General features: G+C 42.0%; 1 protein-coding gene across 3 annotated transcripts in view; it reads right to left on the bottom strand.

Annotated features, from left to right (window-relative positions):
* Positions 1-1,336: 1,336 nt before the first annotated feature.
* The window catches only part of CAPSL (calcyphosine like), a 34,702-nt gene continuing 17,282 nt past the window's right edge, over positions 1,337-18,756 (bottom strand). For 2 of the 3 annotated variants that reach the window (XM_025436368.3, XM_025436369.3), the window contains exons 2-6: positions 17,940-18,076; positions 14,219-14,396; positions 13,726-13,935; positions 8,691-8,794; positions 1,337-1,922 (exon numbers count right to left, since the gene is read on the bottom strand). In XM_025436368.3, coding sequence (XP_025292153.1) covers positions 8,693-8,794; positions 13,726-13,935; positions 14,219-14,396; positions 17,940-18,076 — 627 coding nt within the window. In that variant the 3' untranslated portion in view covers positions 1,337-1,922; positions 8,691-8,692. The remainder of the gene's footprint in view (positions 1,923-8,690; positions 8,795-13,725; positions 13,936-14,218; positions 14,397-17,939; positions 18,077-18,756) is intronic. The other variant, XM_049109364.1, reaches the window with a different exon arrangement.

Genomic DNA, 18,756 nt, shown 5'->3' with positions numbered 1-18,756 from the left:
TAAACAGCTGATACATAATACTATTTCATGAATGAAAAAATAAATACCTATTGTATGAGCTTTTGTAAATTTTAGAGTTTGTTTACAGCAAACATTGCCCTAACATGTGATTTATTTGTCCTCTGCCCTGCTTATGGCACCTGAGAATAAACTGCTAAAAGCAACTGAACCAGGAGCTAATTGTCACTCTCTCCCATCCTCAAACACAGAGAAGGTTCTCTGATCTGACCTCAGCAAATGTGAGAATTGCATTCTCCATAGTAGATGGTATGCCAGTTGTAGCATCAGTTGCTATGAGCTTGCTCAACATAGGTCTGTCTTAAAAGAGGAACCTACTCTCAATGGGCTGACACAATCAGATCCTCGAGGCTGGAAGGCTACAGGACTCAGCCCTTGGCCGTGAGAAATGCTCCAATCAAAATGCCTCCATATAAGATGTCTTGGGAGTCCTATTTCTCTCCTACACGAGCCTGGGAAGCACATACATATTCTTGGTGCCTCCTTTGTATTTTCAGGACTTGATGGGCAAGGAGAGGATGGTTCAGCAACTAAACCTCACAAATTATGATGGCCAACTAGAGATGGCCAAAATCAAATTTTGGATAAACCAAAATCACTGGAAATATTCACGCTGGTATCTCTAACCCTTGCTACTGGCCGTGTTACCAGACCAGAGGCATCAGAGGGATCAACATCACAGGGAAGACCAGAGATCACAGATCAAGACCAGAGGCATCAACATCACAGGGAAGCTTGTTAGAAAGGCTAAATCCACTCCTGAATTCTGAATCAGAATTAGCATTTTAACAAGATCTTTCAGTGATTTGGGGGCTCATCAAAGTTTGAGAAGCCCAGCTCAGTCTTTCATCTCCTCTCCCACCTCATTTCTTCATCTTTTCCAAGATAAACGTCTGTGGTTTTATGTGTAGTCGGCTCCCGGCCATTTTTGTTTCCTGTGAAGCAGATATTATTAAATGGTCAGGAAACCTGGTATTACCTTCCTTGTGGAGGAGCCTAAAAGTGGGTTCCAAAGGCAAATTCTCAAAACAGTTTCAAAGTCTTCCTCATCAATATACCCTAAAGTTCCAAAAAACCCCCAAGAATTCTCATGGGCACTTCGATTTCCCTGCACACTGCTTTTCATCCTAATAGGTTGATCCAGGAAGTGAACTCACTCCATAAAAGCCCAGCCTTCCACCAAGGAGGCCAACTGGACTCACTTTGCTTTCGTCACCAAAATCACTCATGTCCCCTGTTCATGCATGTGTGGGCATTTGCTGACTTTATATCTGTAGATTAAAGTATGAAGATGGGGGTGGGGGGGAAGGCCATTAGATTTCAGAATAAAATAAATTTTATTTGTATTCGCCAAGAAACACATTAAAATAAGTAAGCTCGGAAACATTACACAATCAGATGATCCCCCAATCTTTTCATCATCACCTCCTGCTAAAGACTCCAAAGACAGAATAAGTAAAGGTGTGGGGAAACACCTACATTTACCCCTGTGAGAGAAACGACTATAACAAGGGGTACATTATTTCACCTAAGAACGACTTTCCAATCTCACTTCATGGCTTCCTTTCTTCCTTCAGTTCTTCCTTTCTTTCTGATTTAAAAATATATCCTCAGGCATTTAAGCAAATGAATATGTCCCAGGCCATTAAGTAAGGTGACTGAAGATCTATTGCTTTTAAAACCCTAGATCTTTCAGAAACTTTAGTTTACACCTTGTCAAAAATCTATAGCACTGGACTTCTTTCAAAGTCATTCCACTCTCTGAGAGTCTCCGATTTCCAAAAGAATTAATAGACAGAAATTCATAATCTCCAGGATTTTGTCATCATTAAAATGAAATAGGCATCGGTGTCAATAGAAGCACTAACACCAGCATAATAGTTCAAAAATTCTTCTTTTGAAACCTGAGGGGGATAAAAGGCAAGGGGAAAAAAAAGGAGATGGTGTCAAAATATGTGAGACATAATAGAGCATTTTACCTTCTCCCTGAAATATTTTCTATGCAGTCTGATTTGCCACAAGCAGTCAAGCAGTCAGGTAACTGGGGACCAGGGAAGCTGGCTCACCTTTCTCCTCTGAGGTGGGGTGTCTGCAAGGTCTGCCAAAGACCCACCTGCCTACTGGCTATCATTTTTTGCATTAAGATAAAAATTTTTAGAACTGTGCTATCCAATACAGTAGCCACTAGTCACATATGGCTTTTTAAATTTAAATTTGTTAAAATTAAACATAATGAAAAATTGAATTTCTCAGTTGCACTAACATATTTCAGTTGCTCCATAGCCATCTGTGGCTAGTGGCTGACATCTTGGAGAGCACAGATGTAGAGCATTTCCACCATTCCAGGAGGTTCTATGGGACAGTGCTACTCTAGAGCATACTTCATGTGATCATACTTGTGATTATCACTAATTCTTTACAATAGAGAAATTTATAGCATGCATGCACAGATACAAAGCTCTTTAAGGAAAGAAAGTTTAGACCAATCACATAAATAAGGATAGAACTAGAGGATGGGGCATTTCCCAGGATTCTTGGGCACCCCAGAATCCACAATGCCTGGGATTCAATAGCAAGATGGAAGGCACTAGCCATATGGGAGGTGCTAAAAGACAAACTTCTCAATTTGGTCAGGATATGTGTTAGTATTTCATAATTGGCCCTGTGCATCCTATAATGGGCAACGAAATTAAAAGAGCAGAAATCAGCCCCTAAGTTCCATTTCTCTCTCCTTCCTCTTAACCTCCCCCAATCCTTAATACCAGCCACACAGAGTTGTCCTATTCCCCACAGTCCTAGGGGTACCACTCAGAGGCTGGGTATTGTGGGAACTTGCTTGGCCTGCTAGATGAGAGTGATCCAACCCTGCAGGAAAAGGAATATTAACATCAAATTTTCAAACTCTCATTCTTGGCTGTCACAATAATTTTAGGGGGGTAAGTTACATTTTGTCCTCTTAAAAGCATGAGCAAGTACAATTTGAGCAGGGCCTTCTCATTTTCAAAGAAGAAATTTCATCACCTGCAAATGAAATGTCACCCAAGTAACATTTTTAAATGATCCAAAAGCACCATCTAGGAAGTAAACTTTTAAAGAAGCATGATATCTAATATCTAATATCTAATATGTTAGCTATTAAGAAGAAAAATGTTTTGGAAAGACTTTAAAACAGAAACAAAAGCTAGATGAACTCTTTTAGTATAAGAGTTGTTAATGTGTCAAGCCTTCAATTGGAGAAATGTTACTAAATCAGAATCATGTTAATGGCAAGGCACAGTATGATGCAGTGATAAAAAGACAAAGTTGGCATTAGATATTAAACTGTTTCTAACATTGTAGCTCAAAAATTTATCAGTTTCTGGTCCCTTGAAGTCATATCCTAACTATGGCCATTATGACAAGTTTTTGCTCGAAAGCACTTACCACTATAAGCATGTACAGCTTATTAACCAAATATTTTAAGATTAATATCATAAATGTCATAGAAATTCTGATTTATAAAACATTGCTTTTCAACTTCAATTTCTACTAAGGATACTATCAGGATAGGCTTTACTTAGAGGAACTCCTCACTATCTAGAAAATAGTTTGTGTCACGTTAGGTAAATAAAGTATTGCCACCGAGCAACTGGCCTAGGACTGTTTTCAGATATGTGGGAACTTTTTATGACTACCATAGTAATGACATTTATGTGTAAATAGATATTTCCAAGTATCTGTAAAACATATATGAACATAAGCAGGCACAGCTCTTATAATCTTTCTATACAGACTTGCTTAACAATGATTCTTTTTAGTACAGATGAAACAGAAATAAATTTTCACTCAAACCCTATCTGAGTGAGCTCAATTAGTGGAGCTGAAATTATTGGTAATTTACTGTATCTACTGTGCAGCTTCAAAGATAATCTTAAAAAAAAGATAATCTTAAATAAATGGATGTTGAATGATATTGCTAAATGAGATTTTAGGCCTAATGAAATCTGTGGAACAGAGTTTATTCTGCAGTCCCCTTGGAAACAAAAAAAATAAGGCAATGCCTGACATTTGGTAATGCCTTGCATCTGCGCTGCACTTTATAGCATCAAGGTGGAAGCACTCTGAGGCTCACTATCACCCCGGCAAGAACAAGCCACTCTGCCATCTGTCATTTTCCCTCAATTACAGGTTCCTTTTTCTGTTCTAAGGCTCTCTGAGAGCACTGACTGGCATCAGTTCTGCATGTGCCCCGAGTGTTTCTAGGAGACCAGCAACTCCAACCTTTCAAGTTTAAGATCAAGATGTTCCCAGAATCAATACCAGTGTCTGAGTGCCAAGTGTTAAGGTTTATAAAGAAAAAGTTACTCAAGTCTTTCATGACAGGATTACAAACTACATACTCAGATCTTGCCTCAAAATTTCGGGTGCTTGAGCTCTGAGTCACAGGGTTGTGACTTAAATTTTTTATGGGTTCTTATGCAGAACAAAACTGGAGGTGAATGACAGTTACATGGGCAGCATAATGGGTCCAACCCATGCACATCTGAGCTGTGCGCCACTTGTGCCCATGTTGGGAGGAGAGTGGGAACAGGAAACCCATGGTGCTCACAAGAACTTTGGTGAAGCAGAAATTGCATCAACCATGTTCAATGGCTGTTAGAATTTGTATCATACTCCAGAGAAATCATAAACGAATAAATTCCATTTGTGAAGAGTAAGAAGAATCTAGAACAAAAGAAAGTAGGCCAGTACATTTTGAGATTTTCTTTCCCTGATACAATATACCTTTCTGGTAGTTGCAAGGTCCATTATCAAAACCTCAGCTACTGGTCGGTGGTTCATATTCTCGGTGAGTTTCACTCCTAAAGAGCACCTTCCACTCTATTCTGCTGAGGGAAGATACTGGCTTTGGCGAAGCAGGTGTGAAAATAAAACAAGAAGGTCATGCTATTCTCAGAGAGGAAGAGCTGCTTCACCACAAGCTTCTCACCGCACCAACTGAGGTGGCAAGAGAACTCTTCTCACACAGCAGTGTTCTCAGAACCCCCATCAATCATTTGTTTATGTTTCTTTCAACAGATTTCACCCGTCATCTGTTTTATAAGACATAATTTTAGGGGATTCATTTAGTGAGGTTTTTTTATGATGTGGAAAGAACTAGCTATCTCTATCAAGGTTACGGAGTTTCCACATCAGCGACTTGGAGGAGTAGAACCACTCTTAGAAACACTGGCTTTCCAAAGGATCGGTTACGTGAAGATAACATTCTATGACCATCTATCAGATCCTCGGCACCTTTGTTTTCCCCTGAATCATAAGCATTTCTAAAATTTGCAACTTTGCTGCTTCTTTCAACACACTCTTAATTTACAAGTACAGCCTATAATTTCCAGGAAAGCGAGTTTGTTGACTGATCTGAGAAATTTGAATTAGTGGGGTTTTTCATTCTCTGCCCCAGAGAGTTGTTCATAAATCCAGAAAGGTATACCACTCGGAGGGTGTTAGCAGAATTTCATGAAGAAGGAGCAGAAGGACGCCCACATACCAGCCAAGAATACGTATTTGGTTAATATCATCTCTCCACTTGATTAAACATCAGCAGAACAAATTGCATCTGTCAGTTGCCTACAGAGGGTTGAATCATTACCTACTTGTACGCTCATGGCTCAGTAAGGCAGTCCACACTGGCCAAGAGAAGGGAACGGCTGACACAATGATCTGCCTCCAAGAATAGAGGGGTATTTTCCTGGCAGTGCCTTGATAGATTGTCTACGTTCATTAAATTTACCACATGGTTCTGCAACACGTTGCCAAAGAAAGGGCCCTAACTATCCTGGCTTCAGTGCCGAGGCTTCCCCTCCTCTCCAATCTCTTAACAGTTGGGCTGTTAGTTGGGTTTCAAAACCAGTGGTTTTATTTACATTTATCCTTGCCCTTTCCTTGTGTCCCCACAGCCCAGAGTAGAGCAGGACACACAGCAGTGACTCAATAAATATTTAGTGAAGGGATATATTTAACCTAAAACTGTAATGTGACAAAGCTAATCTGTAGCTTACCTGGTGGGGACCCAGCTCTGCCTCAAGAAGCTGCTATGAGGGTATGAAGCACTACTCCATGCTGCCACCAAACCACAAAAAGCCATGCAGCATCCTCCAGAGTGCCATTTGGGTCTGGGAAAAACTCCTATCGAGGTTTGAATGTCTATGAAAATCAGCCGTACAGACTCAGGCTACAACACCAATGCTTCTTAGATTACTCACTTGCACTCTGAATGGAATTCAGGCAGGATGGGAACCAGTCCTTGAAGAAGCTGGTTAGGGGCAGACCTCTGTTCTTGCCTACGTTTGCCTTTCGGGGGAGTTAGAACCCAGATTCAGTACCGATATTGGTGGCTTACTCTGGCCAATCCTGATTCTCAGAATTTTTACGTACACTGTTTCTGTTTCATGAAAAGCTGCCAAGCTCATCCTCTTCTCTTCGGCTTGTCTGTTTACTTCCTATCTGGGGTCCAGGTAGGAATCCTAAGGATTGAGGATATTTTATTGTGTTTTATCTTCTGACCTTAGTATTTACCTTTTAATTGCAAATGGAGTAATATTTAAATTGCGTAAGTTAAATAAACAGAAAATACATCCAGAAAAGTGTTGTTAGTGGATGATTTTTCTTAAATGACTTTATTTCTCTAATGAGTGAGTCCTGACTAGGTCAGAAATCACAGATAAGACTCAGAATAGGAGTGGAGCACTCCCCGCTGGGGCTGGGGGGTAGACCTTGGTGGAATCCTTGCTTGTGGGCCCAGAACCTGACCTGATGGAAGAGAGACAACCAAATGTGGCCAAATACACTCTAAGGTATAGGTTATCTGAAATCTGATAGCTGTGCCCCAATTAGACAGGAAGCAAAAGTACAACTGGGGAAGACGAAGCTGATAGCTACAACCTAGTCCTTGTTCAGAATCACATGCTAACACTATGGCCCCAGTTAAGCAGAGGCATGAGTCATTCCCAAAATCAAAGACACAGATCTATCTAGAGCAGTGAGCTTGAAATCATGTCAGAAAACTAGAACCTCTCCTTTGCCATAATCTGCAAAGGTGTAGATTACAGAAAACATGGATATTTTCCCTATACATTCCATCATAATCATTTCTGGATTTCTACCTCATTTCTATATATTTCTTCATAACACTTGGCATCTTTTGGCCTGCTCATCTTTATATATGCCTAGATAATAAAGTCATGGGAAAACCATACGTGTGCAATTAGTTTCTGAAAAGCTAGATTCCCATAATTTGGGGTTGCTCCCATCCTCAAGAAAAAGGTCACTTGTCCAGCCTGTTATCAGAATAAGTGGGAGATTAGCTTCTTGACGACAAACAAGCTGCTACAATTCTCATCTGGAAACACCTGCTTTAACAAATTGTAAATCAATGTGTATCTTGATCTCCACTTCCAAGTCTGTGAGATAAAAAGTAAACAAGTGTTTTGGTACAAAATACGGCAAGTGAGTTTGACCATAAACCCAGAGCCACTTCTATACATGGGATTTTAAAGTGGACTATTATCCCAATCCATGTCTCCAAATGAGGGAATGACTGCAGCTAGGGACAGAGGTGGCAAAAAGGACTGTCCTTGAGGAACAAAGCAGGTGGTCATTACCTCCAGCAGCATAGCCAAGAGGCTGGTCCCTGTGCTTTGACCTCTGGCCCCAGACACAGAACACACAGAGGGGCAGTGGTGGTTTCAATATCTATTTGCTAGTAGCTGTGGCTGCCTTTGCTTGGAAGCCATTCCTGGGGATTCTCACATTGACAATATGAAGCTAAAGCTTAGAACTGGAAGGAGAATGCTCTGGGCCATGAAGTATAAGATGGAAAACCCTCTTTGGAGTAGGCCTGCGATCCTTGTCTATGTCATACCTCACCCCCTTGTACTGGTGGGAATATCAACATTATTGACTCATGGCAGGGAGCGGGGAGATGAACATTCCACCGGACAAAGGTTTGTTGATACGGTCTGCTCACTCACCCACATAAAATCTGAGAGCACAGCCCAGCCTCAAACTTTAACCACTAGGATGGTCCTAGCTCTACTGCTCAAGGAAATAGCCTCCTCTCTCACAGAAACTTTAGATGACCCAAAAATGTCATTCTAAATCTATTCGCCAAACTGAGGCTTCCCTAAACCACTGGCAGAGAAACTCAAGACTCAGGTATAAAAATTGAGGCTAATGTGTGGTTCTCTTCTGGTCCCCAATTTGGAACTGATGCACTTAACGATTTACAGTCCGTTATAAAAACAGGTGAATTCTCTTACCTAGAAATGGGCCATCTAAAAGGAAGTGAAGATGCACCCTGTGGGTACATGGGTGGATATTGTAATTAAATATTCAAACTTTTATTAATGGGCACCCATGTTTATTGGACATGTGTATGTACCCTAGAGCCTGGCTTTAGGATCTTTTTGAATCTTATTTTAATTTAATTCCTCTATCAGAGCTAAGGAAAAAGCTTCACAGAAGTGAAGTCACAGTTAACTACATAGTGTCATTTCTGCCCTAGAAAATGCAGCATGTGTCGACATAAAAGACACACTGGGATGAACATTAAATCAAATGTGATCCCGGTTTGGGGCTGATGTTTAATCATTTGGAGCCACGTAGCTGTACCCAAGGCCCTGGTCCCCGGGTCCTACATTTAGAGCTTCCAGGCAGTTCTCATCATGACAATGAAATACACATCCGTGTCAATGGACGCGCTCACTCCTGCATAGTAGTTCATAAACTCCTCAGGGGTCACCTGCAGTGAAAAAGTCAGAAACAAAAACAAAACTTTGCTTCCCAGCATTTCAGCAGAGGCCCATCTCCAGTACCTGTAAATGGGAGGGAAACTTTGGTCAAGGCTTTTTAGTGACACAGATCAAGAATAAGATCTCAGACAAGAGGAAACAATCACACTGAGGATGACCGTGAGGGGTAGCAGGACGGGAACATGGGTAGAAAGTCTCGAAAATTTCCAGACCAACCTAAATGGAAAGTGAGATATAGGTTCTCGCCTTTCTCTACAGCAGGAGCCCATATTCTGTTCGGAAATGTGAGACTGAAACTCAGAATAAGAAACAAGTTTCTTTGGTGGTAGTTAGTACGGGCTTTCTGTGACATGTCAGATATAGCGCCACAGGTCCTAGAGTCCGGGCAAGCAACGTTTCAGGAAGTGGAATTCTGTCCTGTGGATAAAGAAACAGATTTCTAGTTAAATATTCTTTGGCTTCATTCTTTTCAAAGATAGAACTTACTTCAAGGCAGAAAGTGAGAAGGAAAAAAAAGGCACCCCCCTTCTCCATGTCTCCCCACACCACCCTGGGTCCTCTCTCCATCCTGTGCCTGTAACTGTCTTTTGGAATATCAATTTGTGTTTATCTAGGCTAGAATTTTATATGACTTTCCTTCTAGAAAGAAGAAACAGAAGTTCTCAATCTTATTTTTTTAAGACTTTATTTATCTATTTGAGAGCAAGAGAGAGAGAGAGAGGGAGAGCATGAGCTGGGGGAGGGGCAGAAAGAGAAGGGGAGACAGACTCCCCGCTGAGCTGGTTGCTGATGCAGGGCTCCATCTCAGGGCCTGGAGATCATGACCTGAGCTGAAGGCAGACCCTTAACCCAACTGAGCTACCCAGGCGCCCCTCAATCTAATTTTTTAAGAGGTATAGGCAATATGTACACTGCATTTCAACCATACTGGCTGACATACTTAAGTGACTCAGGGAAAGAACAGCCTTCCTGTTTGACTGAGCTCTGTGACCAATCAATTTAACTGAAAGTACAGCCCGGCTTACATGGGAGGACACAGATGCAAATAATGATGGCTGTTTAGGAAATTTATTGTTCTCTAGTGAGCCTTCAATCTTAAGCGTCACAAGGGATTAAAAACATCACAAAAAGTGAAACTCATCAATAATTCAAAACCCCTCTCCCACGGAGTGCCTACCTACATCTTCTAAGAATCACACAAGCTGAGTGACCCATTTGCCTTTTGTGCTGCAATTTTAAGTGAACAGAGAAAAAAAGTCACAGGATCCCTATTTCTCTCCCTTACCTACTCCCCACACAACCCCAAAATAGTAAAATGCAGAGGGAAGAAAGTCATTGGACAGAACTAAGAGGTAAGTTGGGCTTTCCAGGGGTCTAGAAGTAGAAAGAAATATGTGCATAGTTTTTATTAAAATTAAAATACCACTAATGTTCTCCTTTCTTCAATTTCTTTACTCACGTCCTCCATTGCATTCCCCTGTTATCCAGCATTCAACCTCATCTGGAAGCCAGGTTACATAAAACCAGACTTTAGAGCTAATATGTTTGATCATTTCAGAAAAGGCCATCAGTTATTATTGGATGAGGTGTCTGCTTATTTCCCGAGACTCAACTTACACTGAGAATCGCCTGAATCACAAACCCTATGATTTCCCCACACTTGCCCTCATCATAGTAAATTACTTTTCAGTAATAATAACTATGACTACTTAATTATTTTGTTGGACATTTAGTAAAAAGTGAGAAAGTGCACACCCCTGCTCTTGGTCAGCCTCTAGACTGTGCTACTCCTAGTTAATAGAATATTTGTTATATAATGGAGAAGGTTGTAGGTGGAAGCAATGGAAATATTTGAGTCATGATACAGAGTACAGCACCTTTTACTCTGTTTAAGATTGATTTTTTAAAAAATCATAAAATAAGTTTGAGATCATTTATATACACTCGGTAGCATATTTAAAATAATTTTAATTATTAAAAACATCTACATGAGATAGATAAGACAACAAGACCCATATTCTCTCAAAGGCTAATCTACTTCTGAGAGATTTTTAAAATATATTTGTGGTTGTAAGATAACATATATAAATGAAAATTTTCAAATCTATATATTAAACAAAAAGTGAAAGTCTCACTCAACTAGGGTGGAGTTTAGGGATAGAAAGGCAGGAGGCTGGGTGGCTCAGTAGGTTTTGTGCCCAACTCTTGGTTTTGGCTCAGGTCTGATCAGCAAGGAGTCTGCTTGAGATTTTCTCTCTCTCTGCCTGTGCCCCTTCCCATGCTCATGCTCTCTCTCTCTCTCTCTCTCTCTCCCCCTCCCTCTCAAATAGATAAATCTTAAAAAAAAAAAAAAAGAACTTGAATGAGGAAGGTTCACTTCACACATTATTTGGTTGCTTTCATACCTCCATCCACATGGCTTCTGGTGCACAGGCTGCTCTGAGAGCAGGATGTGGGGATTATTAGGATGGGATCCGTTACATCCAAATCCATGGCTGCTGTAAACCCCAGGAGCCTTTATGACTACTTGAGAGCTTAGCCTACATTATTAAAAGTCCACAAATTTAAGCACCATCCTTAGCTGGGGAGTATGATGAATTTCTTGCCTTTTTCTGAATTCTGTCCTACTTGGATATCCACTATATATTTTTAACCATAAATGAGTGCACTGGCTTCAAACATAGCTATGCTTTACTATAAGAAATCTTAATGTATAAGACAACTCAATTTGGAAAAGATAAATTAAGAACTAATTGTTCTCTTCATAAAAAAATTTGCCGTGGAGTTTGTTTACATCAACAGTTACCTTGTGCATTTAAAATATGATTCAGTGTGCAAAAGTCTGAATCACACATCATTTTTCAGAAACATTTTCATGATGTCCCTTAACACAATACCCTGTAGATAAGTACTCAATAAATGATCCAGATCCATAATTATGTCACATGAGATTCTTGTGCATGATATTATACGTATCATATGTAGTGATTAAAAATAGGCACTTCTGAATCTTTCAGGGACAAGGATCTCAAATATGAATGTGAATAAGAATTATCTAGGGCACTTTTACTAAAACTGCAAATCCTCCATCTCCACCCACAAATAGATTCTGAAGTTCTTCAGTACAGCCAGCAGTACATACTCCAGATAATGAGCAGGAACAGTCAGCTGGGTATTCGCACAGGGTCTGTGATACTCGGGTAGTATCAAACACTATAACTGCTAAAAACCCTAAGGATCTTTATGAGCATTTGAGAACTTAAGGTGGCTTGTTAAAATAAATGTTGAAAGGGACAGCGGTGGGAACTTTAAATCAGCTGAATCATAACAACCGGCCACTTTGACTTGGGTTAGAGCAAAGGGCAGCTGAGGTTTCCCCTGGCAACGAGGAGAAGGAACCACCTGCAGAGAGAAGGCAAGCACACCCAGGGATCTCATGTGGAGGTGGGCTAATTTGGGGAAATGGCAGTTGACTATTTTTCCACTGCCATTGCAGAGATCAAAAGCCAGCAATGTTGGAAGAAAACATATGGTTCGATTCTGTTATTTCTGTCCCTAAGCATTAGGCTGCCCTACAGAATTGAGGTACCGCCCACCTCCCTTTCTTTTCATCCACTTCTAATCCCTTCACTAAAATGAAGGGTATTTCTCTGTCCCCAGTGGGAAAATGTCAGCAGGAAGGAAAAAAAGGTCACCTTCCTAGTCCCCTGACCCTGTGCTAATAAGACTTAGCATGAAGTTTCATCGAAAAAGTTGGGGGAAACTCCCTTCAGAAGGGGAAGCCTTGTTTCCTGTTCCTATCATTGCCATCTTCTCTTCCTGCTCACTACTCCTTCCTGTGTGAGGCAGGGGTTGGGAGGAACCCTCCCCAGAGTTCGGCTGCTCTGTCAGCTGAGAAGAATGCTCCCTACCCCATCATCAGAGCTTCCAAAGACACCTACCAGCAGAACTGGGGCTGAATTCAAATGTCCACTTATGGCTGTTGATAAGAGACAGAAGGGGTGCCTGGGTGGCTCAGTCACTTGGGCTCTGCCTTCGACTCAGGTCATGATCCCAGGGTCCTGGGATCAAGTCCCTCATCAGGCTCCCCCCTCAGTGGGGAACCTGCTTCTCCCTCTCCCTCTCCCCACCTGCTCCCCCACTCATGCTTGTGCTCTCTTGTGCTCTCTGTCTCCCCCTCTCTAAAATAAATAAATAAAATCTTAAAAAAAAAAAAAGAAAAAAGAAAAAGACAAATGGCACTGTCATCTTAGCTTGGACACAGTTGCAGAGGTATAATTCCTCACCTTACCAAGCTATGGGTTTGTAACTTGAAGATACCAGTTAATGGGGGTGGAGTGGTTGCTTGTGTTTTTAAGCTCACTGTAGTTTAGAAATGCAAGTTGATCTCAAAGCCCAGTAAAGATGAAATCAAAGTAAATTCTGTTACCCGGCATTCCCTTTACTGAAAGCCTCCCTTAAATGGGACTCCTACATAGTAAAGTGTGAGGATAAATGATGTTGTAAGGATGAGTGTGAAAAGCACTGCCACATCCTGAAATACCTTTTGAATCATGTTCCAAAAAAAATTAAATTATGGTTTCATTTTGAAGTTAAATAGGTTTTGTAGTAGTCTAGTTCGGAATGTGGCTGGTCAAGTGTGGTAAGTATGGTAACCGTGAATTGGAGCAATAAATCAAAATACCTCATTCTCCAGATGATGGGTATTTAGCTGTATGCGGATCCCTTACCAATATATGTGCACACACACATATCTTATCACTTTCTCTCCCAACTTTCCAGACAGTCTCTACAGGAAATATTTTACTTCTATTTATAAGGAATATGTTACACGTATTTTTTAAGGCTTTGGACCTATTTCGTAATTACAATTACAAATTTGAGAGAAGGAATTCCACTTAAGTTAAGCTCTTTTACTTACCAATCCATCTTTATCGTAGGGTGAATCAAAGTTATCCAGAAATTTCCTGAATACTTGTTCCTCTGTCCATTCTCCATTTTGGTACTTAGGGTGGTGTTTCACATTATACACCTCACGAAGATCTTCAATGGTTATAACGCCATCTCCAGTCTTGTCTAACTTCCTAAAAGCTTGCATAATCACCTCTTTTCTGGCTCTAGACATTGGAGGCTAGGTAAATAGAAAAAAACACATACGTAGACAACACAAAGGAGATTGCTTTGTATCATACGTCACGAAATACCTGATTCCTCTCGGTTGTATGACATGGTTTGCGTGCCGTTAAACAACGTGCATGACAATTACTTCAGAAAGTCCCTAAACCTGTTATCAATCTCCTTCCCATCTCCTCCACAGTGCACTGACAACTTCTGAAAACAAAACCTCAAAATAGCCAACCCCAACCATGTGAAAGCCAAACTCAGCAGATACAGTGATTCATGAGGCCACTTACTCTTAACGTGAGAAGGAATTCGTTGAAGTCTATTGTTCCGTTTCCATCTTTATCAAACCTCCGGAAGAGTTCTTCTGCCTCTTGCTTTTCCATGACCACAGCATAATCATTTAGCCCTTTCACAAATTCTTTGAAATCAAGGGTTCGGTTGTTATTGTCATCCATAATTCGAAACATTCTAAAGAAAAATACACACACACCCAAGAAAGAAAGAAAGAAAGAAAGAAAGAAAGAAAGAAAGAAAGAAAGAAGAGAACAAGGTGTAAGGATTAAGATTTAAAAATAAACCACTCTTAAGGTTTTTCAAAGTAAAATACGGATGCCCTGAATTCTGTTCTGTACCCTCCTCCCAAAATTGGAGAGCCTCTTCCCAGCATTCATTCTCGTAAAAGGAAATGTACTATGTGATCCTAATTCTATGACATCCTGAAAAAGTCAAAGCTGTGGAGATAATTAATAGACAAGGGGGGATCCCTGGGTGGCGCAGCGGTTTGGCGCCTGCCTTTGGCCCAGGGCACGATCCTGGAGACCCGGGATCGAATCCCACGTCGGGCTCCCGGTGCATGGAGCCTGCTTCTCCCTCTGCCTGTGTCTCTGCCTCTTTCTCTCTCTCTGTGTGACTATCATAAAAAAATAAAAAAAAAAAATAGACAAGGGGAAGGGGAGAAGACAATAGGGGGACCACAGTGTTTAGGGCAGTGAAACTATTCTGTGCAATTATATAATGGTGGATACATGATCCTATGCACTCGCTAGTGCCCCTAGAACTTGATAGTACAAAGAGTAAACCTTAATGTGTACAAATTTTTAAAAAAATTATTTAGGAGGTCAGGGGATCCCAGGAAAGAATGCAGATAGTGAAAAGAGAACCTAACTGTATTACAAAAGTTTGAAACAATCTCACTGAAGGTGGGGGTGGGGTATGCTGACTTAAGTAACTGTGGAAATGAGTAGAGTCCATAGGGATTAAAGGCAAAAGGAGGGATCCCTGAGTGGCTCAGCAGTTTAGCACTGCCTTCAGCCCAGGGCGTGATCCTGGAGACCCACGATCGAGTCCCACATCAGGCTCCCTGCATGGAGCCTGCTTCTTCCTCTGCTTGTGTCTCTGCCTCTCTCTCTCTCTCTCTCTCTCTCTCTCATTCTCTCTCTCTCTCTCTGAGTCTCTCATGAATAAATAAATCTTTGAAAAAAAAGGCAAAAGGAACTGCACATAAGCACTGGACCCTAGTTGATAAAGACATTCCCATGGAGATTTGAGTTAACAATTCTGCTATGCTATAAGGTATACTGGAATGGAACAATTAAGTAAATAGGTGGCAGATGGTGGAAGCTAAGTTTATCATTGTTGAATTGGAAATTTAGATACACCAGGGGAGGAGGCTGGAATGGTCTAATGCATGATGTAGTAATGGGCTAGAATTGGAGACATTAGTATGAATTTATGTTTAGCTTCATATAAACACAGATGATTACATACAAAAATCTCTACAGATTTGTACATATACACACACACATATATTTTCTTGTTCTGTCAGCTAAGAGAACCTAGAAGTAACACCCCAGTAACAAGCACGTCTAGAGCCTCAATCTTGGTTTCTAACAAAATTCTTCAATAAAAGGAATGGGGCTTCTTGGAGAAATGTCTGCTTCTAGGACCGGGGCATGAAATATGGAAGATAAGCTCGGAATATCTTATACCAGACAGTAAGGAAGTGCTCCAGACAAAGCAAACAAAACTACCTTGATGGGGATACATCAGAGGGACACAGGAGCCAATTGAAAGAGCTTCCAAGACCCAAATTTCAATAATTTCAGATATAAAATAGTGCTGAATTGTAACCCAAAGTATAAACTAAATCCTATTAATCTATATTGGTTTAAATAAATGATTAAATAAATAATAAATAAATAAATAAATAAATAAATAAATATTATTCGGAAAAAACAAATTACTCTAACAGAAGTATTCCAAATAAGTCATGCACATACTCTCTGCCCTCAAGGAGGGAAGCATCCTCCCCACTCCAAAGTGTGGCTCTGCATAGAGACTTCCTTCCAAATAGTACAATACAGAAAGAGGGAGGAACAGTAACTTTACATTGGAGAAGTCAGACAAACACTGACTCGGCCAGGTCATCAAGGTCAACTTCAGTAATGATAAGTCATGGTGACAGTATGCATCCTTAACATGAGGTGATGAAAATGGTGCTTTACTTCTGGGGGCCCAAAAAACCATAACCCCCCTCTAATCATGAGGAGAACAGAAGGGGGCAGCTTCCACTTGAGTTGAGGAGAGACTGAGGGAAGAGCAAAACCAATAAATTGGACAGAGGCAGAGGGCACATGGGAGCAAAAGGCCAAGAAAGAGCCAATAGGCTGGCTCACAGGGGAAGGGCTGGCAGGGATTGGTGTGGGAGGTGGGGGCATAGGCAGTAAGAAGGACTCAGCTGAGCATGTCAATGAGTGGGAGATTGGGCAGTGTTCCTGCGGGCTTCACACCAAGGTCAATGATATGGGTGCAGGAAGAAAGAGGTGGAGGGTGGAGGTTGGGGTGATACCATATTGAAGGGAAGTGGGCTAGTCCTCCCACTAGACTGTGACCACTTGGCCACAGCCTGGGCTTCTGACAGCACTGGCCTTAGTCTGAGAATTTGAGACTGCAGTTGTGACATCCCCGATGCTCAGGAAGTACCTCACAGGAAGAGAAGGCGTCTATAACCTCCACACGTGAGGCTGGATGCCCCTGCTGTGGCGCCCTGTGCTTCTGACACACACACCACCACCACGGAGATTCTCACTTTTGTGACAGTTGACCTCCTCTAGTCTCAGTCCTGCCTGGGGCCTGGAGAAGCCTTGTTCACCCACAACCGTACAAGCACCTGGCCCACGGCAGGCTCTCCTGTAATCTGTCAAACAGAGATCCAGCAGGGGCACCTGGGTGGCTCAGTGGGTTAAGTGTCTGACTCCTGATTTTGGTTCAGGCCCTGATCTCAGGGTCCTGGGACGGAGCCCCCAGGTCAGGCTCTGCGCTCAGCTCAGCATCTGCTTGTCCCTCTCCCTGCCCCTGCTTATACACACACACACACACACACACACACACACACACACATTCTCTCTTTCTCTCTCTCTCAAATAAATAAATAAATAAATAAATAAATAAATAAATAATAAATAAAATATTTTTAAAGAGAGAGAGAGAATGCACAGGGCCTGCCCACTGAAGGGCAACAATCTCTTTCTCCTTAGGTGTCCTGGTCTTGAGGACTTCCCACGCCCTCAGAGGGCTGGAGGATAGGCCCTACAGAGCCCGGAGAACCCACTGGCAGTGAACATCCCACAGGCAACTTCAGCGCCCCCTGGAGGTGAGCAACACAGGGCTGCCTGAGAATAACCTTCTCTCTCTTCCAAGCCGGGTCCTATTGTCACAGCTTCCAGGAGCGTCTCTCTCCACGCCCTGTAGGGTGTCTACAGGACCTGGCCATGCTCCTCCCTGCACTTCCAGTTGTCCCAGTAGCCTTGCTGAATCTAGGACAAAGAACTAAAAATTGTCACAAGGGACTTCAAAGATCAATTCCTCCAAACTGCATTTTACAAATAGGGAACAGAGACCTTACTTAGGAGGCCAAGACGTGCTCACGGTCACACAGCTGGAAATAGCCTCACCTGGCTGTGTCCTGCCTCTCTGCTTCATCCCCCTGCCACCCCACGGCTGGGATCCTACCTGCCAAGCCCTTTGATGCCTGCGGACCCCCTGGCCAGGCACTGCAGTCGGAGTCTTTCAATGGGGTCGGTGGCCGTGGTGAGCTTTTTCTTGGCCTGGATGGCCATCTCTCGATCATGGCGCGCTGTCCCCGCCATCTAGGAGGAGAATTCACAGCACATTAGTGGAGCTCGGTCCTCACCAGCTGCTTCTGGCTGAGTAGGGTGACAGCAGCCTCCCCCAGAAGGAAAACACTCTCTCATCTGCTTCCCGGGAAAAGCCTCAAACCTCCCAGAATTTCCAACTTTTGGCTAGACCAACTATGTGCCCGGCATATTTCCTACGTCTCGAGTCCTGAAGACATCTGATTTCTCCAGCCTGGACAACGATTATAAAAAGCCTTTCCCAGAGACGCTTTCACCTTGTCTAAAACCCTCTTCCCACCATAAAAAGTCCCACCCTCCCATACTCTCCTCTTGAGCCACCCTTATATGTTTTATTCTTTTATTTAGCATCTACATATTCCCTTTGACTCCACATTTAATATTCTCCTTTCTGGTCCGAACATTAATTTTTATTGTTTCTGTCTGAGAATAATCTGAGATTCTCCACACTGGGCCTTAATAATCCCTACCAGTAACTGGCATGTTTAGATTACCAGGTTAGTGCCCATTAACACCTGGATTCGTAGGCCAGAGAGAGGTAAATAGACTACTCCCTCCTGGACACAACCTCTCTTATGACAAATAGATAAAATATCTTTTTGTTTTTCTACAGTTTGGCTTTTGTGTTTTAAATATTCAGAACGAGGAGAGGGTGGGTGCAGTGAGGCTCCCCA

Source organism: Canis lupus, chromosome 4 (assembly GCF_003254725.2).
Source record: "Canis lupus dingo isolate Sandy chromosome 4, ASM325472v2, whole genome shotgun sequence".
Lineage (NCBI taxonomy): Eukaryota > Metazoa > Chordata > Mammalia > Carnivora > Canidae > Canis > Canis lupus.
This window is presented reverse-complemented; position numbering and strand designations above follow the sequence as displayed.